The sequence below is a fragment of the Podarcis tiliguerta genome (assembly GCF_965153285.1).
Source record: "Podarcis tiliguerta genome assembly, chromosome: 2".
Lineage (NCBI taxonomy): Eukaryota > Metazoa > Chordata > Lepidosauria > Squamata > Lacertidae > Podarcis > Podarcis tiliguerta.
Window position 1 is genome coordinate 63707415 of NC_139535.1, and position 23663 is coordinate 63731077.

Here is a 23663-nt window from a genome sequence, read left to right on the forward strand (position 1 = left end):
TTCTTGGACTGGGATAGCTTGACCACTGCTATCCACACGCTGGTAACCTTCAGATTGGCTTACTGCAATCCATTCTATGTAGGGCTGCCTTTGAAGTTGACCCAGAAGCTAGAACTAATGCACCCAAATCCCATTCCTCCGTCATCTGTTTTCACTGCATATTTTCAAATGCCTCTGAAAGGGACTCTTATATCGCTTTCTTTTAAGTTCAGCTATCTGGTCAACCCTCATCCACATCCTCATTTGAGTTTAATTCTGGGCATCATCAAACTTTTATTGGACTGCTTTGAAAATCCTGCACAGCTGATAATTACCCCCTAGCCACCATTTTGTGTTGCGCACCTGCCTCTGCTCATGCTGGAAAAGAGGCTATCAGAAATGGCAGTTACAACCCTCTAACTTTGTAATGTTAAGGGAGGTTTTTCTTTGTTTTGTTTTGTTTTTTTGCAAGTTGAAAAGAGCCTCTCACTTTTGTTTTTAAGGCCTCCAGGAATTGATGTGACCCATGGCTTTTCCCAATTTAGTTGTGGTGTGACCGGCTAGTTAAGCTGCATATGAAAAGGTCACTTATTCTCCTCAAGAGAGGAGATGTCAGCTTGAGTGATGGAGAGCCTTTGCATTGGGAGCCATAATATTCACTTCATACAACTGCTAACCCCATGTGGAAATGCAGGAAATGAATGGTGTAAAAATAAATACATTCTTCTGTCTCTATTCTAAGACGGGTAAAAACAACAACGCAACAACCCATCATTAGTGTGTCATTGGCACCAAGGAACAAACCTAGAATGAATATAACAGGATGCTTTGCTGACAGCAGAAATTAATCTTCTGGTGTTTCTTTAGTTAAATTGTGGATTGTTAATCAGGTGTACTTCTGTTTTCCCCAACCAATGGTCCATATAGATGGCTAGGGATATAAGAGAAGAGGCAGCTGCCACAGTACATTCAGCTTGCCTGCCCTTCTTAAGCAAATAGTGGCAATGGTCCCCTATGATCACTTGCAAATATCACAGATATCCTGAGGAAATATTCCTGCAATCACTTTCTCTGATATTAATATAAACCTTTAATTTGCTGTTTGCCCATCTCTGCTCACATGAGTAAGGTGAAAATTTAGGTTTCACCATTGGTTTAACCTTGAAGAGTAATGTAACCTAAACTATATTCTATGATAATTATCCATCTGTTGGTCTTTAAAATTACTTTGGGATAATAACCGCCAGAGGAAACGCAGTTGCGTAACACACACATATTCCCAGTCAAACCCAGTTGTAATGCTGGGGCTATTCCTGTTCCCACAGGGGCCCTCCTGTCTCCCCTTGAATAATGTGGTTACAGGCTCAGGTTGTATCCCTCTCACAATATAGTTCAATTACGACATGCAGCCATTTGGAAGTAAGCAGCATACTTTTTATCATACAGTCTCTGAAGCTTGAAGCATTAGCCATGTCAACATCTGTAACCCTTAGCGTGTACCAAGGGTGATGGTTGATGGAAATGACAACAGAATGCTGGACTCAAAATTGTCGAAAAGCATGTTCAGCTGTCAGAAAAGAAGAGCCTGCTGGATCAGGCCAAAGGCCCATCTTGTCCAGCATCAGGCACCCATTAGTTATTATCCTTTGGAGCTATGTGGTCAGACCTACTTTAAAATATCTGGCATCCCAAGGGGGAAAGTAGGAATTGAGAACTAGCCAAGTTAGCTGTTCTTTGACACAGGTCATCTATCAGATATCTAACATGGCAAATGGCTAACTTTGTGGGGGGAAATAGCCTCTTGAGGCACCAAAATAATCAGCTGAATCCAGGAAGAGATCTGGAATACACATTTAATCAAGAAGCCAATTTGGCTGAAGCCAGTGTCTCCTCTTGCCCTCCCAGGCATGCATGTCTTCAGGTTGTTTATAGGAGCAAACAGCAGGGAGCCCACAGATACATTCACAACTGCCTCCAAGTTTTCACTTATACTCTCCAGTTCAAAGGGTTAATCTTGTTCCTTAGAATAAAGAATTTTGCAACAAGCCCTGATATTTACCACATCAAACACAATTGGAGCCGGCATTGTTTGAAGAACATTAGACAATAGACAAATTAAAGCGACAAGGGAAATTTACTTTTACTGGGCCAATGTTTGCAATCTAGTATTCTGCCCAATTTATATCCTAAAGAAAAAGGGACTGTTGAGAGTCACTGTCTGGCTTAATTTTGTGGGCTGCTATCCAAGCCATAGCAACCCTCTTCACCCCCGCTTCTTCTTTTTAAGGTAGCATTATTGTGTGTGCATAGGTATATAGCTATCTCCACATGGTACACACAGAGACTTAAAAGTAAGCTTTAAGCAGCTTTTAAAAAAAAAATCAAAAAGAAAACATTCGGTTTATTTAAAAAAGGGTTTATTGCAAAATAATATGCAAAATAAGCCTCAGCTTCACTTGTCTTATAACAATCACTTCAAAACAGGACATGTTGATCAGCTACCAAAGAGCACCAAATTGATAGCTGCTGAATTTATTGTGATTTTAGGTGGCAAAGGACACCAAAGCACACCATTTCGTCTAGAAATAGAGATTTAAAAGTTCCTTGGTCATCCACTGCAATGACTTTGTGAAAAGTATACTTAAAATGCATAGAAGGTAAAGCATAATATTGTCCACAAAGCCACCCTTGTGGTGGTTGGGGAAAGTAGGTGTATTCTAACTGGGGGGGGGGGGGTAATATGGCTTATTTTCAAGTGAGGTGGTAAAACTGGATCTTTGCCATACCGCTTCAGACCCTGGGTAAGAGCTCCTCTGACTGAACACTTCTCCATACAGAAACACAGCTTGCATACAGAAAACTAGCATTTTGAACGAAGTCTGCATGTGAACCTTTTTCTATGAGATAGTTTTCTGTATGAAATTAATGTTTTTGGTATGAAGAGATATTCTGCCATGTGAGCCTCAGCACCACATGCAGTGTGAAGTGTTTAGCCCAGACATGTATTCCCCCCACCTCCAGCTCAGGGACAACTAGGGACTCGAAATTCCTCACATCAAAAAGTGCATATGTTTCACATTCTAAATATATATATACATATATATTTACATTACAAAGAAGCTGCTTCTTTACACTTTCCTGTGAATTCCATTAGATACATTCAAGAATAAACATAGTGTATGTTGTAAGGATTCAGACAACCCATATTTCTCCATCAAGTGTTATTTTGGTGGAATTTGCATGCAACTGGGTTGCCTGAAGGGGTGAGATACATACATCGTATGCATGCAATAACTTGCACATGCAAAAACCTACCTTGTTGAAAACACAATGGCCATTAAGTCCCTATTGCTTTAGATCCCACATAACTTAATTCCGTCATGATCTCGTCACATGGTGGGTGTGAAAATCACTGTGCTACAGTTCACACATTCAGATTTCCATACACACAAGCAGCTGTGCTACTGCAACCACATGAGAAAATATTAATGGGAACCAAGCTGCACACAAGAGAACCATCAGGCATTTCCATAATAATGGCAAATGATTTTCCCTGACTTTGTAAACCGGACCTGGGAAAATTTGTTCTACAAATTTAGCTTTGACAATATTGAAATCTGAACTTCATACCTTTGCATTTGGTACTTCTAAAAAGGAAGGCTTTTCAACCAGAAACAGACAATAAAGTGACTACAAGTGCACTTACAGCTAACTATGAAGTTTTAGAAGTAAACTGGAAAACCTTGGAAGTATGCAATCTAAGCTTAAGGAGCATACAGGTAACTTGCATCTTACGCTTATTTAACTTACGCGATCGCAGCTTTGTTTGGGGAGGGAGGGGGATAAATAAATAAATAAATAAATGGAGAGCAGCAGAAACCCACTCTCCATTTATATATTCCCCTCACCCCACCTACACAAAGCTGTAATCCCCAGCTTTCGGAAGGCAGCGTGAGGGCTCTCTGGCTTTAGCTCCCACTGGGCTTTGGGAAGTGGGGGAAGGGCTCTAGGTCCCTGCCAGAGCCCTTGTGCCACTTTCCTCCTTGCGGGGCCTGGTTCTGGGGGTTCCTAGTTTTATTATTTTTTGCGTATGTGCGTGGATTCCTGGAAGGTATGGGATATGTGGCTATCTTATTCCAACAGCCTGTCCCCCTTACAGACCAGAGAAAAGTTAAAACACTCAAAAATCCCAGTTTCCAGCCTGGACCACAGATCCTTATAATATTGGGATGCCTTATAGGGCAGAATATTGCTCTAAATTGTGTGAGAGTAGGGAAATAGGTACCTGAAGCAGAAGTGGCATGGAGTATATTATTGTGGGGGATGGGGAGCGGCACAAATACGTTAAATGAGTACCAGTTTTGTTCCAAATATTGGTCAAATTGAAGATGTGTCCAGAATAAAGGTGGGGGGAGACTTGGGTAAGCATGGTCCAAATATATAAAGCTTTTCTGGATACTCCAAGTAAAAAAATACTGTATGCCTGAAATGTGATCATTTAACAGTTTGCTGGAAGGCTGTCATAGGTAGTAGTTAGACAGCTGCTGGTCTGCGTCCTTTGTTTCGCCTCCGAGTGTTATTGGAGGAAGAGCTGTCTTGTCTGGAGCAGTAATGTTTGGTGACTACTTCTTTGCACTGTTCACATTTCACGGTGCAACACCAGATGAACTTGCAGTTGCAGTTGGTGACTGTTTCTGTCTGCCTAGCCTCCGTTTTCAACCCACACTCTGAACAGAGCCTTTTACAGCTCCGCTTCTCCCACTGGGACAGGTTTGTACCGCCTTGCAGGCATTCTCGTCCTTCGGTGCCGCGGAGGCCCAAGGTCATGTTTTTGACGCAGTAGTCAGAAGAGTCCTCCAAGTAGACAAGTTCACCGGATAGCAGGGTGCTGAAGGTCTCGAGTGTGATTCCACGACTGTCTGCACTGTTTGCCGCTCTCATTCTCTTCTTGTCGGTCTCCAGCTTCTGAGCCTGGCGGTATTTGATCTTCAGGTAATTGCCTGTCTCTCGAAAATCTGAAAGCTGGAGCCAACAGGTTTGGATGCTGCAGCTCCCTGAGACCCCGTGACATTTGCAAACCTTCTTCATGGTTGCTTTTACAGCCTTGGGGGAGAGACAGGAGAACAATTAAGAACACCAAGTCTGGAATGAGCCCGAGAAATGTGCCCTCTGTGCCCACCTCCCAGTTCCACACTGATGTAAATTGCAAGGGGCAGAGAGAGGATGTGGGCCATAACATTCAGTGAGACACAGAGAAGAGAAGCACCAGGCAAGGCAGCTGTAATAGTGGCCATCTTCATTTGCCCTTAGTAGGAGAAGCCAACAGGTGCCCTTCGGATGTTGCTGGACTCTTAGCTCCCATCATTCCTGGCTGTGGCTGATGGGAAGTCAAAAAGCATCTGGAGGACACCTTATTGCAAGCAAAAGAGGACCTAGTGCAGGTTTTCCCCCCGGGGGTACTCAAGGGTAAAGGTAAAGGGACCCCTGACCATTAGGTCCAGTCGTGACCGACTCTGGGGTTGCGGCGCTCATCTCGCCTTATTGGCCGAGGGAGCCGGCGTACAGCTTCCAGGTAATGTGGCCAGCATGACTAAGCTGCTTCTGGCAAACCAGAGCAGCGCACGGAAACGCCGTTTACCTTCCCGCCGGAGCAGTACCTATTTATCTACTTGCACTCTGACGTGCTTTTGAACTGCTAGGTTGGCAGGAGCAGGGACCAAGCAACGGGAGCTCACCCCATAGCGGGGATTCGAACCACCAGCCTTCTGATCGGCAAGCCCTAGGCTCTGTGGTTTAACCCACAGCGCCACACGCAGTATCAAAACCTCTTTTTTGTTATTAAAAAGTGTAGCACTTACTTTAAGAACTTCATAGTGAGTACCAGTACCTATTTTTCTAGAAAAAAAGCACTGCTCACACTTTAAAAAGTTGTGTAGGAGAGGGAAATTAGGCAGCTATAAAGTGTATGATAAACAGCAACTGTCTTCCTTCCCATCAGGGCTTAATTTACCTATAATGCCCCTAGACCCCAATATAGTAGTAATTCTGGGAAAATTAAGTTAATAGAACCTGCAGCCTGAGCAAAATGTGCTTCCATTTATAGCCCTGGGTTTAGCACCATGCCATTAAAAGCTTTTTAATATTTATTTATTAATAAAGGAAGCTGGTGACCGGTGATAACCATGTTGGGCTCACCATGATGCATGCCAACACCGGTCCTTGGTGATCGATATTTGGAATAATGCTATCAGAAGCTTCCCTACATCTTAAAAGTTATCAACTCTCATTCAGTATTTATTTTCCAGAAGCTAAATTTCCTAATTATGTGGAGTTGTTTTAGATGGAAGCAGCATGCCATCCAATCCAATGCATGTTTCTCAAAAATCATTCCTCTGTGTTCAGTGGGGCTTGCTCCCCAGTAGGCATAGAATTGCAGCTTGAATTTTCAGTCCAGAAGATACTCAAGACTGGCATGTTTCTATCAGGAATGTATAGGATGCTAGTCCTTTGCCTAAGAGGTTACTCTTCATGGCACCCAAAAATGTGCTTAACAGAACAAACTGTTTAAAGTCATGTTATAAATAAACGGGTGGCGTTTATTAATAGGGACACGGGTGGCGCTGTGGGTAAAAGCCTCAGCGCCTAGGGCTTGCTGATCGAAAGGTCGGCGGTTCGAATCCCCGCGGCGGGGTGCGCTCCCGTTGCTCGGTCCCAGCGCCTGCCAACCTAGCAGTTCGAAAGTACCCCCGGGGGCAAGTAGATAAATAGGGACCGCTTACTAGCGGGAAGGTAAACGGTGTTTCCGTGTGCTGCGCTGGCTCGCCAGATGCGGCTTTGTCACGCTGGCCACGTGACCCGGAAGTGTCTCCGGACAGCGCTGGCCCCTGGCCTCTTGAGTGAGATGGGCGCACAACCCCAGAGTCTGTCAAGACTGGCCCGTACGGGCAGGGGTACCTTTACCTTTTTATAAATAAACAGAGATTAAACCAGAAATTTGCTTCTTTCAAATTTCAGTTGCATCACACTAATCAAACAGAACTGATCACCCTTGTGTAAAAACATTCCCTTGTTTTGAAACAGAGTGAGGAGGAGTCATGATGAGACTTGTTCAAGCCACCAGGTTGAACCACGACTAGAGAGCCTAGAACAGAAAACTGATCCACCTAACAAAGAACAGGCAACAATTTTGCTCAGCTGATTACGGGTCTGGTAGCCATATGGATAGAAGCAAAGCGTATATTTTTGTTTTTTGTGTCTGAGAACACAAACCTAGGTGGGGTTGCTTGTCTCCTGAAGGAGCAGTTTCAGGGTGCTTCTGTATCCAGCTCTGTCGCTGGAGGCTCAGGTAGCCTCTGTGGCTACAAGTGCCTTTTACCAACTGCAGCTGGTTCGACAGCTATGGCCATTCTTGGACCAGGAAAGCCTTGCCACAATAGTTCATGCATTGGTTACTTCAATGCGCTCTACTGCATTACTGCAATGCACTCTATGTGGGGCTCCCCTCGTGCTTAATCTGGAATCTGCTGTTAGTGCAGAAAGAGAGTACCCCTAAACATTTTTTTAAGGAAAAAAACCCCACTGCTCTTGGTATATAAAACTCTTAACAACTTGGAACCAGTTTACCTATGAGATCACTTTACCATACCTATGCCATACCTCGACCGCTTCAGCCAAATTGGCACTACTACAGGCGCCACATAATACCCGTTCCACATTTGTAAGAACTTGACTGCTCGGTATGGCAGCACCTACAGTGTGGAACTCCCTGCCTATTGAGACCTGTACTCTTTTCGGTGCTTGCTAAAAACATTCCTATTTAGACAAACCAATCGAGATGCTTAGAAAACGAGGTGATTTTAATCTGTTTTAGCATTTTAACTTTGGTATATTTTAAAGTAGGGTTGTACATTTTTCCTGATTTTACTCTCTCTTTGTCAACTGCTCTAAGGGTGTGTGTGTTTTTTACAATCAAGCGATCTATAAATTTTATGAAATAAATAAATAAATTTTTACTGCTATTTTCTTGTTTTGTTGCAACCGAATACAAATGAATACAATTGTAAGGGGTTTTTTGTTTTGTTTTTAAAGTAACCCACTGAAGTGGTAGTTTCTCCATCCTGCTTAAAACAATTAGGTATGCCCCATCACTATTTCAGAAAATAAGAAGCAGGTAAAATTAATCAGGAATTCACCCTGAGGGCCTGATAAGGTGACTCTGCCCGCATTCAATGTTGAGCAACCCTTATTTCCAGTCAGTCCATGAAATCAGTGAGTCAGTCAGCTTATTCAGAAAAGGACAGCCTGAAGGGGCGACTCTCAGGTCACTCTTCTCTTTGGCCATTTACACATTCTAAAAGAAGTATTTTTCAAATGAAGACTACATATTTTCTCACTTACCAGCCTCCCTGCCTCATTATTGTGCAAATTCATTGAAGCTCTGGTATCATGCGCTGTCTCCAAAGCATCCACAAATTTTTTGGCGATTCTTTCACCAAATTCTACATTGTCACTGCAGCCTCCCCAAACCCATCCTTTTCCACCTGGGGGGACAAAAATAACATAATTTGCAAACTGTTCTGGTATGAATCTTCCAACAGAAATGGGTTTGAGCACATGGAGGTATCACAGAAGAAACAAGGAAAGGGGTAGTAGCCAGGTTTGGACCGGAATGAAAGTAGGGGCTAAGAAATATAATTTAATTATAATTTAGTTTGAATTGTATCTTTCATGCTAGTGGGAAGCCAGACTTAGCAACCAAAAACAGCTGGCACAAAGCGTGGAGATGGAGATTCTGCCACCTAGAAGTGTGAAAAGCAAAGCAATACGTAATGAACTCATACCAGAATTATGCCCACCAAGATGAGGTCTCACCTGCATGTCCCTTTCTTGAGTTATCGCAGCCACAGTTTTCAAATTCTCCCATGCTGCAGTTCCTGGTAAGAGTGTACATTACGCCAGCTGAGCTAATGGCATGAACAAAAGACGTCTCCCTGGTAGCTGAAAGAAGAACCAGTCAGCATCAGGAGGAAAGAAAAGAAAAGGTCAAAATTGTCCCCTACATTTCTTCTTCTACTCTTTCCTGGTCTCTAGATCCCTTTTATAAATCCACTATAACATGAGCATTGATATATAATACTTGGAACTAAGCATTAGGTCAGGTTTTATTTTTCTGCACTAAACATGGTCTGTGTATCACTAGCATCAGAGCATTATGGAATATATACAATCATTTAACACAGAAACAAAAAAGTCTATGATCACAACTTTTATATCCCAGCTATTGGGCTGGTAAACTATCTTGCTTTAGAGTCACATCATACAAAGTTGGCCTGCCTGTTTGGTGAAAGTACAAAGAAGGTACTGTTCTAAAAGTTCTTGGGAAATAAAGCTGCTGCTGCTAATATTTATTTATTTTGCAGGTTTATATACCGCTTTATAGTTAAAAGCTACAGAAGCAGTGTGCAATACGATAAAATACCAAAGATACAGACTCAAACTAAAAACAATAAAACCATTCTTAAACAAAAATGTAGCCACCTAAATATGAAGATACAGTACTAGGCACTTCAGCTGGTAATTATTTTCAGAAAGCTGGAGCTGAAACACCATATACTCTATTTCTTATAAAATGTAAGGGTACCTCTGGAGCATTTGGTACTCGCAGCAGTTCACTTATTCTTGTATTACTGTTGAAGCTTCAATCCTATACCTTCTTATCTTGGAGTACATCTCATTGAATTCAATGGGATGTACTTCTGAGTAGACTGGCACAGAATTGCACCCATCCATTTAATGTATTATTGAATTTATATCCCACCCACCCCCCTAAAGAAGTCCAGAACGTCAAACACATGGGGCTTAAAACAGTATTATAAAATGAAATAACAATAAATAATAAAATATCAGAAATTCTCTAAAAACACAGCAGTTTTTGTTTTGTTTGTTTAGCTCTTCTTATTCTGGAGATGGATTCCTTCCATTTGCATTTTGTAAGATAGTTTGACATTTTTTTTCAAACAAGATAAATAGGAAGAGAGATTGTAGCTTTAAAATAAATAGATATGTTCTTGGGTAAATCCAATGTTATTTTTTGAGGGGGAGAGGTCTCTCGGGGGGAAAGTACCCCCTGATCTGCAAGCACTTTCCCTGCAAGAGCTGAAGAAACTTTGCTTCCAATTTCCAGTCAGCCACGAATCTCACTAGGTGACCTTTGGCCAGTTGCTAACTTTCAGCCTTACCTACCTCACAAGGTTGTTGTTGTTGTGAAAGGTAAAAGGAGTGCAAAAGAACTTTGTGCCCCAGCCTTAGCTCCTTAGAAGAAGGGTGGGACGAGACACAATAAAAGATAACTTATTCATTAAAAAGCAACAACTCTGAATGTGTTCCAAAAGCATTTTCGTTTGTTCATTTCTTCACACATTCCAGGATCAAAGCCTGACATTGCCAAGAAGCCCACATTTCCTCATTAGAAGTTGCCCACCACAGAACCCAGACAGACCTGTCTGTAGGAAAGGACATGCAGAAATCCACTTACCACTTCTCAGTTTATTGTGAGTGGAGAGTTGCAGGGTGCTCTCAGGACAATTCCAACGCTCCCAGGCAAACTGGTACTTACATTCTTCAATTCCACGTAGGGCACCAGCAGCCACACTGGACGAATATGTCAAATATGCCTTTAACAGACCAAAAAAGGGGTGACGTGAGGTGTTTATTTTCTCTCTCTCAACCCCCCCCCCAAACATCCTTGAAACAGCCAGTTTCTATCCAGTTCCCCTCCATTCTGCACCAGGAATTGTAGCTTTGTATCAGCAGATGTGGGTACTTCATTCAAGCAGACTAGGTTGAAAGCTATTTAAACTCACAATACTGAAAAGGGGTGGGTGGAAATTACCTGGGTTCCTGACATCAAAAAGTTGTTCACGGACCTGAAGGAGGGAAAGAGAGAAAAACAACAATAAAACACCTCATTGAACAGAATTTTAAGGCCATCCTTTTTGAAGTGGGTGGCAACCACCGAGTAGCAGTGAGGCTTGAACTCCTACCATGCTGATATCCTGAAAATCTCTCCGTAAATTCCAATAACAGTAAGGATGGCAAAGGTGCCCCTCTTCATGGTGACTCTGTATTCCACTAGCAGATCCAAAAGCTTTTCCCCCCAGACAACATAGGCTTTTTCTAGATAGGAGCGGGGAGGAGGACACACAGCTAAGATCCTTTTTTTCTATGCCAAATGAGAGATAATCCAGAATAAAGAAAGTTACAGCAACCAAAATCCCAAGTTATTTATAAGCTGAGCTCCTGAAGGGCGTCTATTTGCTGCCCAATGATAAAAGAGCTTCTGATCCAATGGTTGAAAAGATAGCAAAGGAACCGCCTGATGGTGCACTTCAAAAGGCCGGGAGGCAGTTGCCATCTGAATCTCTGTAGTGATTCTGAAGAAGGGCAAACTTGCCTAACAATAGAGAACTTTTAATTCAATTAAGGGGGCTTTTGACTTTAGCTGAAGTGCACTTGCTTTCTCTTTTAAAACAAACAAACACCTCCCCTTCCTTAGCCAAGGTCTCTCACCACCATCTCTTCTGCCATTCCCCCAAAATCAGGATCTATTATTTTTATTTTTTCTCTCTCTGGGGGAAAAATGGCTACAATGCTTGATGATTCCAACGAAGTCCCAATAGCCATTGCAGGAGCCATCCCACAGTTAATGTGCTGTGGATTTGGCCATAGACTTGAGGTTTCAGCTAGGATTTATTTTTTTTTAAAACCCCAAAACAAGCAGCAGCAGATTCTAAGGCTTAGAACATTCAAAAGTATCAGTACCAGCTTTGGCCAGGCACTTTGGCAATCCTGCTTTTACCCAATTAGTTTCTCCTCAGCATGCAGTAGCTTAAGGCAACAGGTTCCTTCCAGAAAATAAAAGCTGGTGATTGTACTTTTTTGCACAAAAGCCCATCCATTCTTTATAACTTGACTTTGGACAAGCAGAATAGAGACCCTGGCAATTTCAGGGAATCTTCCCTTGCATACAAACATCTAAAGCAGAAGTGACTAGGAATTGTCAATGGACTTTTCTCTAGCATTTGCAAAAGGAAAGTATTTATTAAGCTCATCATGCAATAGATTAGCTTTCCAGCTGCCACAGAACACTGCCTTCTGGGCCTATGGAAAGCTGTGGGTGGGAGCATCATTTGGCATTGGGGGGGAAATTCATTTTAGAGTGGAAGCCTATGCATGTTTGCTCAGAAGCAAGTGTTCCTTTGTTCAGTGGATCTAACTCCTGAAAGACTATTTAGTGAAAAGCTTAGCGACAATCTGCTTTTCTGAGTATTTTGCAGGATAAATCCCTTTTTTGGCTCCCTATGCCAGTATAACTATGATAAAGTTCACCTCTGTTCTTAAGTTTCCATCAGACATGATTTGTATGAGACGCAATGCCCATCCTATAGTTAGGGCAATATTCATTTGATTTCTAAAAACAATTAATATTTCACTCACCTGTTTATTTTCTTAATCACTCTGTGAGGCAGATGACTTTAATTCCCACTTTATGGATGAAAAAATGATACCGGTAATTCTTTTTCCAAGATCACTAACTGAGCTAATGACAGCTGGGATATGAACCCAGGACTAGTACCACTTGGCTGAACTCCTCAAACAATTTACTCTGGAATAACATAACCAAACTCCATTAAATAACTCCAGAAAAAGTGGTTCAAGTATCTGCAATTAAACTTGTTCTCAAGGAATCTCTCTGCAAAAAAAAAAAAAAAAGTACTGTACAACTTTTGTGAAACAGAAGACACCACTTCTCATAATATGAAACCAGCCATGAAGTTCACTGGGTGACCTTAGGCCAGTCAGTATCTCTCAGTTTAACCTACCTCACAGGATTGTTGTGAGGTAAAATGGAAAGGAGGGGAACTATGTATACCACCTTGACCTTCTTGGAGGACAGGTGGGATATAAATATGAAAACATACATATACATACACAGAGTGTAAAATTCCTTGCCTATGAAACAAGGCATCACTGAAACATTTCACCAGATGTTGTGGTAGCCAGTTCCCTATTGCAGCATAAGCCACATGGCCAGGGCAGGGCCAGGGCTCCTTCTCTCTGAAAGACAATTTCCCCTTGACTCCAAGTTTATTAGCAAGCAATAGAAGGAACTTATCATCACCCAAGATCATGTGAAAGGGAAACCTGGAGCCAGTCTGGCAAAGCTGCAAACAAACATTTGCAACCAGAGGATTAAAACAGTGGGCTAGTGAGAATGTAATGAATGCAAAATACCTCTTAATGAGCCCAGAGCTTTCACAGAGTGAATGTATTCCTGCAGGGAAGACAAAACTCTGGCTGGAGTCACTCTCTTAATCATTAACATCCTGGGAAGATAGCTCTCCTTCCAGAGAGCCCGGGAAAGGGCCTGTTTATAATAAAGAGCTTGATGGGAACATGGCTGGCGAACCTGAAGAGGGTTTTCGCATAAAAGTCATTATTTAGCACCTTCCAAAAAAAAAAAAAATCGTTTTAAAAGTCTGAAATCCTTATCTATCTAATCTTTATGCTCAGTTTGTGTTTGTCCATTGCATTTTGCCAAAAACAATTACCTAATCACTAAGTACTTGAATAGTAAATTGTGTCAGAAATTCATAGCCGCAGGCGCATTCTGATAATATATCTTTATGAAGACTTAAGACTTCTAAATTAGGTGTCTAGGAAGTTTCTGTAGATAAATCCAGACCCATTGGATCATCTATCTTAGTACTCAGTCTCAGTCTACATCAAGGGTTGAGAACTTATGACCCTCAATATGTTGCTGGACTCCATTTCCCATCAGGCACATCCACCGAGGCCATTGTGGTACTCAGCACCAGAAGGGCCACATGTTCAACTGAATATACCTGCATTGCAGGGGGTTGGACTAGATGATCCTCAGGGTCCCTTCCAACTCTACAAGTCTATGATTCTCCAGTGCTGTGTAAGAATCTGAACCCAGGAATTCAAGGAAGCTCAGCATGTTCGGGTCTCATCAGTACCTGGATGGTTGACCACCAGGAAACACCATGTATGCTGCCTAGATTTCCATTGCAGAAGAAAGGCGATATATAAACAGTAATAAACTGAGAAGACTAGCAATAATGCCGACATTCTTCATAGCCTGAAGCAAGGTAAGTTTTGCAGAGTGTCAGATTTCATTGGAAACCCATCAGTCCTGGTTGCATTTCATAGACTGTTCCAACATCAGTCAGACACTTTCAGTGGAATGTAGCTGACTCCTCTGATAAAAATGTTAACTGTTTTTGGTAAATTAATCTAGTTGCAATCTGGGCTTTTCACAGCCCTGCGGTGATGAAGTGATTAGCAGCAATGGGAAGGCCTTGGAGGGAAAGGATAGTTTGTTTTTGGTAGTGAAGAGGGAGCCCACCTCTCATTCTCACAATGTTGTTGGGCAATGCAATGAGTTGCTTTTCCTACCATGGAGGGAAATAGTGGAGGCTTCAGCTGTTGAATTTCTTCCTGTGGTGCAGCACTGAAAAAGCAGAAGTTCTCTGCCAGGGAAAAGGTGGCAAGAGGATTATGAAATTGTCTTCTTAACAGGGCAAACCTAACCCTATATCTACTGAAGATCTACTGAAAAGCAGCCTACTGACTAGGACAGGGGTAGAGAACCTGAGGTCCTCCTGATGTAGCTGAACTACAGCTCCCATAATCCCATAATCCCTGACCATTGGCCATGCTGGATAGGGTTGATTGAAAGTGGAGTCCAACAACATCTGGAGGACCACAGGTTCCTCATCCTTTGACTAGGATGATAATGGTTTTGTTCTAAGTCAAATGAAACCTCCACATTTGGCGGGCCACATGTTCTGCACTCCCGCTTTAGAGTCCCCAACAATACAATAAAAATCAATAAAAGTCAATAAAAAGTGGTGAAAGTATAACAGCAGTCAGGAGTTGGGACATAATAAGTTTTACAGGGTAGTCCCCTGCACTGTATTGCCTAAATGCAAAAATATAACAGAGATCTTTCTCCTTACCTGCACCTTGGATGTGATGTTATAAGGAATTGTTATATGCAGCTATACTGTTTAGTTGTGTTCATGTTGTACTGTATATGCTATTTTGGAATATTAATTGTTTCCTATAATCAAACGATTTTAAAAACTATATAAAAAAAGAAAAAATGATGAAACTACATGCAGCCATGAGAAACCTCATTCTATCAAGGTTTACTCATAAAATCAAAATAATTCCAATAGGAGCTACTCTCAGATAAGTGTGTCCAAGGTGGCAGTCTCACTGTGTCAGGGATATATGGTTGGGATAGTTGGCAGAAACTGAATAGAATGATAGTTACAACTATTCCGCTATGGCGCAAATGTGTGAAAAGTGGAGAGGAACATTTGAAAATTATATATATAGAGAGGGAACACCTCCAAAAAATCCAACTTTTGCTCCCTTGCCCAGGCACCAGATCGTACATTGCAAAGCTCCGCAATAACAACAACACCTGGGTAATTAGAAAGACTCTCCCCTTCCGTGAAGACATATAACAAGGCCTTTTTTTATTGTGTTCATCTGCATTGCTCTCCATGGGAGGCCAGAATACATCCCCTATGTGTGATGCCATATACTTTATTTGTACTGTATACAGAAACTCACAACCGGGTGGGGGAGGTTTCTTGGATGACTCATTTCCCTGCACTGTTTTGTTTTCAACTTAACCACTTGTAGTCACATATAATTGGAGATGGCTATCTGAAGACATTCAAGAGCAATGTGCTATCTTCCCATTTAAAGGCACTAAATATGTGTTTCCATATCCACTTACCTGAGAGGAGTCCCTGCTGAATTCAGTGGGGCTTCCTTCCTTCTTGGTCGATATTATAGAATTGCACTGTAATCAACCCTACATTCAGTACTGTCATTTTAACATTATCCATTGTTTTGTTTTTTTGTGTGTGTTTATATATATATATATATATATATATATATATGCTTTCGTAGATTTTCACGGGTACAGGAATGCAGGTTTTGGTGTCCTCGGGTGTCTTCCCGTGTAAAAGTTGGGGTGTCTAGGCGACGTTTCGACGAGGTCTCACTCGTCATCTTCAGGCTGGTGCTTTCGGCTTCTTGTTACTGGAACAGAGCAGGATCTCAGTGTTTGAGTTCCTATAAATACTGTTGAGGAGGTGTGGTGTATAGCCTCCAATGTTCTGGGCAGAGAGGAGGTTCAAGAGTTCAAGACACGAAAGCTTTAGCAACTAATCCACACCTAATGACCCACCTAAGTGGGATTCAGGAAATCACTCAAGAAATCACTCAAGATATCCCTCAAGTAATTAAGGAACAAAAGAAGAAAAGGCACACTAGCCTGGGAACCTCCTCTCTGCCCAGAACATTGGAGGCTATACACCACACCTCCTCAACAGTATTTATAGGAACTCAAACACTGAGATCCTGCTCTGTTCCAGTAACAAGAAGCCGAAAGCACCAGCCTGAAGATGACGAGTGAGACCTCGTCGAAACGTCGCCTAGACACCCCAACTTTTACACGGGAAGACACCCGAGGACACCAAAACCTGCATATATATATATATATATAGTTTGTTCACAAAATATAGTGGTGTAATTAATTTTATTAATGATGTGTAATTATATGGACCCTGAAGACCACCAGCTTGAAACACATGTTGGAAACCTAATTTTACATAAATAGTGAGCATTATACCTGCTCTCCTCCCCGCCCCCCTTCCTGTAGACTTTTGCCACAGTGAACATTTCCTTCTCAATTAGTATGATGCTTCTTTGGACTGAGAGACTCCCGCTGGATGTTTATAGATGAAATTGCTTTGTTGAATAGGGCATTTAAATGCAACTTGTTAGTAGACAATCTCATGAATGGAATCCCTCCACACCCAAGCCTAAGAGAATGCAAGACAGGGGCAAGGTGGTCCTCCAGATATTCTTAGATTCTATCACACTTGCCAGCATGACCAATTACTGGGGATGATAGGAACTGTAGTTCAATATTGAAGGAGGGCCACAGGCCCTCCACCCCGATCTAGAAGTAAGGTGTGCAAATATGTAGCATGAAATATTTCACCCATCTCCTATCAGAATATATATCTAGTTCAAAACATTATGTCAAAACAGAGTTCAAAACAATCATTGGAACTTTCAAATATCTTTCCAAAGGCTGGACTCCTGATCTGAGAAATTTGCATCCACTCCCAATGTATTTTCCTGTGATTAATTTATTGGCACCAGGACATCCAGATTCCAGGTGTTTACAGATGCTGTGGATTTAGAATGACTGCTGACTCCTATGTTACTGCTCTCTTGCAGTCCAAATAGCAGACCTGGTACTAGTAGGGTTGTTGCAGATGGCACAAACAGCAACTGCAGCTCAAGGCTATAATACCAGTTGAGGTACTTGAGATATCTTTATCTCTCCTATCCCAGTTTATAATACTCAGTGTTAAATCAATTGGAAGGGAAGTTACTTCTTAGATGCAGAGTTTGGGAGAGCTGGCAAGGCTAATAGGGCAGGTGGAAGTCTTACTATCTCCTTTCTAACAAGTATCCTTCAAATCTCCCATACATCATAAGCAAAAAATTGAAACTGAATGTGTCTTTCTCCACAATTATACCTGCTGTAGAATGAAATGCCTTTAGTTCTGTGACCATGAGTAACACATGACTTATCTTTGTTTGTCCCAGCAGTCTTAGGTCCCCAAAGAAGCTTTCTATAGAAATGTTATCAGCAGGAATTTGCAGCTTTGGGCTGAACCTTTGGGGATGGACTGAAGCTTTATGATAAGACGTATCTAGTGTGCAAATTGAATTATGTTAAACATTCAACATAGTAGGGCGTCTGATAGGTGGCAGTCTATAGCCTAGGGTCAGATAGCCATCAACCTAGGTAATGTTAGCAGGACACTACTAACATTAAACCCAAGAATGTTATTGTTTTAGACAATGTGAAGGACACCCCCTTTATTACAAAAAAGTAAAAAAAAAATCTGACCAACTGGCTGGCAGATATCCCCTTTATGCTTTTCCAAAATGGACATCCTCTCTTTTCTCGAGAAGGTTGCAATACGCAGATAAGTGGCCTAACTGATAAAATCTGGGCACATTCTTCTGCAATGCTGCTACCCCAGTGACTTCTGTGTGAAACTCCTTGTAAAAATCATATGCACCATATTTACCAAATTCCTTCAGCTGCAGTGATGGCTAACCAGAAGCCCAGCTGCTAATCAGCCCCATCACTCACTTCTTTTTTTAAAGATCCCCCTAAACCCCACCAATTTTGTTAGTGACAGACGCAAAAAAGTAGGCACAGTCCAACACCCTGATGATGTAAATTGCCCCCCTCCTCCCTCATCAATCAATCTGATGAGTGAGGAGAAGGCGATTTGTATTACAATTACCATAGTGGAGATGGACTCAGCCTAGAGATTTAAACCTCTCCGTGGAGTTCAGCCCTATGAAGGCAAGGGAACAAATTGCCCCTCCCATGTCATCAGATGGATTATTTGATAAGTAGGGAAGGGGCAATACTGATCTGCACAGGTCATCTGAGGAAGAGTGGTTGTGTGCCTAAGACTGAAATTTATATTCTCCTAACTTGAGAACAGCCTTAATTTATAGATGATTTTCAGGAAAGGCTGCAGAAGGGTGTTGATAACCATCGTAGTGGTGTAGTAATAAAACTACTAGAGCATTTGCAAAAATCTTAAGCAGGTATGGTTTCAAATTGGATGTTGAGCTTCCTGCATTGGAGCGTGTTGGACAATGGGCATAGGCAGGATTTTTGTTAGGGGGGCAGGACTTTTGGGGGGCAGAACTGATGTGATTGGTCAGTTAGTTAAGTATTTCTGTTGTTTTACTTGATCCGGGGAGGGGCAGCTGCCCCCCTGCCTACGCCCACAGGTTGGACCAGATGACCCTCAGGATCCTTCCAACGCTACAATTCTATGATTCTAATATTATCTCCTTGAAATTAATCAATAAGGTTTATAGTTTAATTTTTTTAAAAAAGCTTGACCTTTTAAAAAGTATTCCCCTCCCCAAAGGAGGGGAAAGTGAAGTGTGACATTACTCTTACTTCCTGCCATCAGCTTACCTTCATCTTTTATAATATGCAGAAAGCCCTGGTTAGAGAACCAAATGAAAAAAGCCGCCCCAGTTATTTTGTATGCCTTCGTGACATGACTCTGTTTGACCATCACTACATTTTGGAAGTGGAAGTAACCTATGAATCAGTATAATAACAGGCAGAATCCATTACGTACTCCCATTTCTTGTAGCAGAGCAGAGGTGGAACACATTTTCCTTGCCTCCACATGATTGCATCCTGAATTTGCATCCCACCCCCCGCCCCCCGCTGCCCCTGCCTAGATGTGTGGAGCTCCTTCCATAGTCTAGTCAAGAGCTACCTGTTCTCCCAAGCTTTTGGAAGAATTCTCTAGCCTCTCTTTTGATTAACCCTGTTTTGCACTGCTTATACTGCATGATCTGATTTTAAACTGTTCTTGGTTTCAATTCATATTTTTCTTATTACTGGAAACTGCTTTTGGGGACTCCTAGTGAAAAGCAGTCTAAAAGTCTTATACTTAAACTAACATAAACAAATGTTTGAACCCACCCTCTTGGCACTGGAGTAAAACTAAACACGAAGCAGCACGATCCTGTGATTGTCTGTTCCGAAGCAAGTCCCCTTGTGCTTCATAACTCCTGTGTAAAAGTGCACGGGACTGCAGCAGTATAAGAACACACATATTCTAGAGTGGTTTCCCACTTTCACAGAGCACCACACTTAATTTTTGTGCATAGAAGCCTTGTTTGTGACAGTTTATGGGGTGGGGGGAGGGATGCTACTGTTGCTATGAGCTTGTGTGAGTATCGGAAGTTGGGTGGGCTTTTCAGCATGGCAGTAGCTTTATATTTAATAATGCTTGCTTTAAAAAGTGAATGTAAAGACAATGGCACGCTCAATACTTCGCCAAAAATATACAGTGGTACCTCGGGTTACATACGCCTAAATCCAGTCCTAGGACTCAGCTATACAGCTGCAAATAAGTGTGTTTTAAGTGCAATATACAATGTGACACTAGATAGCGATTGTGAGCCTTATGGAAAACTCAATTCATTTTTTTAATGCTGTTTTTTAAAAAAATCAGTTTTTATATGTGTGTAGATTCTACCCTAGATGAAGTGTATCATTGGAACATAGGAAGCTAAGTTAGACCACTTATTTATCTAGCTCAGTAGTGTCTATACAACTGGGCATTTATTTACTAAATTTCCATAAAGCCCTTCATCTAAGGATCACAGAGCGGTTTACAACATAAACACACACACACAAAAATCAGGTAGCAGCCTGATCCAAGGTGGCTTGAAATAGCAGCACTGCCACTATGCAAATATATGGTAAAAGGTTTAACTTTAAAAACTCTGCAAACTCGTGTTTCGGCTAAAAGTTGGTACTGTATCTGAAAAGGTTAAAGATACCCGGTCCACACTGCCTGGCAGTGGCTTCCCAAAGTTTTAAACTTGGATCTTTCCCAGCCATGCTTCTAGATGCTAGAGATTAATCCTGGGGCATTCTGCAAGCAAAGCAGTTGCTCTTGAGCTATGTGCAGACGAATCATTGCTGTTGCATTTTAAACAGAATGTGTAAGAACCCTGGAATTCCACATCCACATGGCACAAGTTAGGCCAAGGAATATATGTGGCTTATTTTAACTGTTTTACAGATAATAATATTTGCTTTTTAAGTGGCTTGTGCTTTCTAGATTCTATGCATGCATGCATGCTCTCTCTCTCTCTCTCTCTCTCTCTCTCTCTCTCTCTCCTTAGTAAAGAAAGGTCACAATCTGCCAGCCAGAAGTTCTTGGCCACCAGGCCTTATTCTCCACCCCGTAGAAGAATCCAATCTCCACTCCAGGTTTGGAAACAGTATATATTTTCTCTTCCATTCCTAAAACGTGGTTTGGAAAACACCTTGGGCGATTATGATGATGGCTAACTACCCTCTTGTGGAGCAATTTAGTACTGCAAGCTCTACCCCTCCCTCTTGTGGCTAAAGCTGTTGAAATGTTGGCACTGAATTCCGTAAGTTTTAATGATGTGTCCTGTGAAGAAATACAGTACTGTACGTCCTTTTGTCTGTTCTCAATCTCTCACCGTTCAGTTTCATTGAATGGCCTTTGATTCTAGGGTTTCTAAGTAGAGGTTTGTCAAAAAATGTATCAGAAAATAAGTTTTTCATGTACCATGTAACAAAGAATAATAAAATATGAATTAAGCTTCTATTATTATTTATCGGAAGGCAAAGCCATCTGGTTCATGTTTAAGTAGGAATCTGACCATGTGGGACATACCAAAGTTTAACTTTGGTAAAAAAAAGAAAAGTCAATGGATATCATAATGCAGTGACTATACTTTCTGATAAATGATTATATAAACAAACCTTAATTCATTTTATCTTTTATGATCCATTCCCACAAGAGATATTTCCCTGTAAATGTGATATTTAACTGTGGCCCAATAGTTACATCTTATTTCTGAGAGCATTCACAGATAGGCTTTTCTGGACGTGGAACTCTTTTGTGCCAGCGTATTTCAATACTTAATAAGGATAACACATAAAAGTGGTTTATTGTGAGGTTCTACAGAGGATACTATATGAAAATAATATTTTCTATTGACAGACAGCGAAAGTGTACATCTTTGACAAATTGTCATATGTACATTGGACACAGGATTGCAGTCCCTTTGGGGAATTATAAAAATCAGATTTGATTGATTTCAGAGCATTTGCTTGAAAAAATCTCTGCTGCACCAATAAAGGGGAAAAAAGTGCTTTGAAAATGGAGAAGAAAAGCTGAGCCAAGTCAATGAATAGCAAAGTTAAAAAACTTAGAACTTAAAACCCCACAGCAGGATATATTGGCCATATCTTCTGGTCCAACTTCAGGGTGTGTTTTTGCTTTTCTTTTCTTGTTCAATGGCTGCCAAGAAAACAAGAGAAATCTCGTTTGCCAACATTCGACACTTGTAAAGCACCTTGTGGTTTTTTTAAGCACTTATCAAAGAATAACCTCTTATTCATCACCAATTTGTCAAAACAAATGTAATTAAAGCCCTTTCTGTCCGCAGACTGCTGTCATTAATAACTGTACAATCTCTACTGAATCAAATATTACTGGATGGGGGGTGGCTGGGAATCTCGGTGAGTTTTGCAGGAATAGAAGCCTATGCATTTAGAGAATGATGGTTGATGTTAGCCTATTTGAAATGTGGCGAGCCCTCCAGCTTGCTGTATTAACTGGGCTGCTGGCCTTGAGCCCCAAGTCCCTGCTCTGATGGTCTTACTTATAGGTGGGCAATGCAGTGAGGATTTATGTTACGCTGGGCTATGCTAGTGGCGTGTCAGACCTCTTGTTATTTGCCTCTGTTATAAATAACCAGGGCCTAATATTCTCCATTGTGAAGTACATAAATATGCATCATATATAATGTCAAGTGTGTATGTCGGCCACAGCCAGGATGGCTAACCATCAGGGATGATGGGAGCTGTAGTCCAACAATGTCTAGAAAGCACCATGTTGTCACAGGTTCCCCTACCCTGCTGTAAAGGGTAGATCCAGTGCAGGTCTGCCCTTAAGAATTAGAGCAACTTCCCCCAAAATAGTATTGGGCACAAGGGTCTATGCCTGTATCCAGTGATTTCCCCCCCCCCCCAAAAAAAAAAATGTTTAGGGGCACTCTCATTTTCCTACTCATATTGAAATACTGCCCCTCAATCAGGCCAAAGGTAGATTCACAAAATGTTTAAGGATATGCGTACCCCCAGAAAAAAAGCACTGGCTGTCTCAGAAACTGAATGGCTAGAGAGACATTCTTACCAACAGATGAGTCAGCAATCTATATCAAATGCCTTTTTTTAAAAGCCTCATATACTAAGGAGAGATTAGATCAGCTTTCGCCTAAATGTCATGCAAGCAGCTCTGAAGGCCTGGGGTTTAATCCTTTTGCTGACTACTGCTACAGAACAAAATTAAAACTCTGATTTTTACACTAGTGAAACAGGGATAAAATATAACATGATTAATTCTACATTTGTTAAATTCTCAAAGAGCAGCAGCAGCAACAACAAACAGTCTTGCACCACCTAAAAAACTGATTGCGGCATAAATGTCGGCAGGAGTTTACTTCATCAAGTACTATACAGTAGATGTAGATACAATCCGGAAGAGGGCAGCACTAAGCAACCTTGAAGTGTAATTGTCTCATATAGTAATAAGATGTACTTTTTATTAAATGGTGTACTGTTTATTAAATACAAAAAAAAAAAGAGAGTTTTGTATCACTTGAAAAACTGGCAGATTTATTGTAGTGGAATACTGGTGTAAGTTTTATCGACACAATAAAGCTGTCAGGCTATATAATTTCACAGCATCCTTTGTGTGGGCATGCTGTAATTGTACAACATGTCTGCCTCTATGGTGATTTATTAAAGGAAACTTTAGATTTGAAATCTATATAATTATCATGCTTCTGGACATACCGGTAAAATAACTTGCACAAAGTCCATGTTATATTATCTCCTTTAGCAAACAGTGCACACAGTTTAAAAGCCACAGTAACTAATTTAATTGGCCAATATA

At 41.4% G+C, this 23663-nt stretch overlaps 1 protein-coding gene across 3 annotated transcripts; it reads right to left on the reverse strand.

Moving 5' to 3' along the window:
- Positions 1–1818: 1818 nt before the first annotated feature.
- On the reverse strand, positions 1819–19153 carry WNT8A (Wnt family member 8A). 3 transcript variants are annotated; one of them, XM_083428919.1, is made up of 6 exons: positions 19115–19153; positions 10871–10904; positions 10514–10652; positions 8851–8976; positions 8377–8519; positions 1819–5082 (listed from the first exon to the last, which is right to left on the reverse strand). In XM_083428919.1, exons 2-6 carry the CDS (start codon positions 10883–10885, stop codon positions 4513–4515), a joined length of 993 nt encoding a protein of 330 aa, XP_083285045.1. In that variant the 5' UTR covers positions 10886–10904; positions 19115–19153; the 3' UTR covers positions 1819–4512. The 3 variants fall into 3 exon arrangements, with proteins under 3 accessions (XP_083285045.1, XP_083285046.1, XP_083285044.1); XM_083428920.1 differs by lacking the exon at positions 19115–19153 and adding an exon at positions 12475–12528; XM_083428918.1 differs by lacking the exon at positions 19115–19153 and adding an exon at positions 11022–11594.
- Positions 19154–23663: the final 4510 nt, after the last annotated feature.

Coding starts and splice junctions, on each gene's coding strand:
- WNT8A (XM_083428918.1), bottom strand. CDS start 11,092: ATGAAGAGGGGCACCTTTGCCATCCTTACTGTTATTGGAATTTACGGA. Junction 8,977..10,513: donor TCACAATAAACTGAGAAGTG/GTAAGTGGATTT, acceptor TTCTTCTTTCAG/CTACCAGGGAGACGTCTTTT. Junction 8,520..8,850: donor CTCAAGAAAGGGACATGCAG/GTGAGACCTCAT, acceptor TTGTCCCCCCAG/GTGGAAAAGGATGGGTTTGG.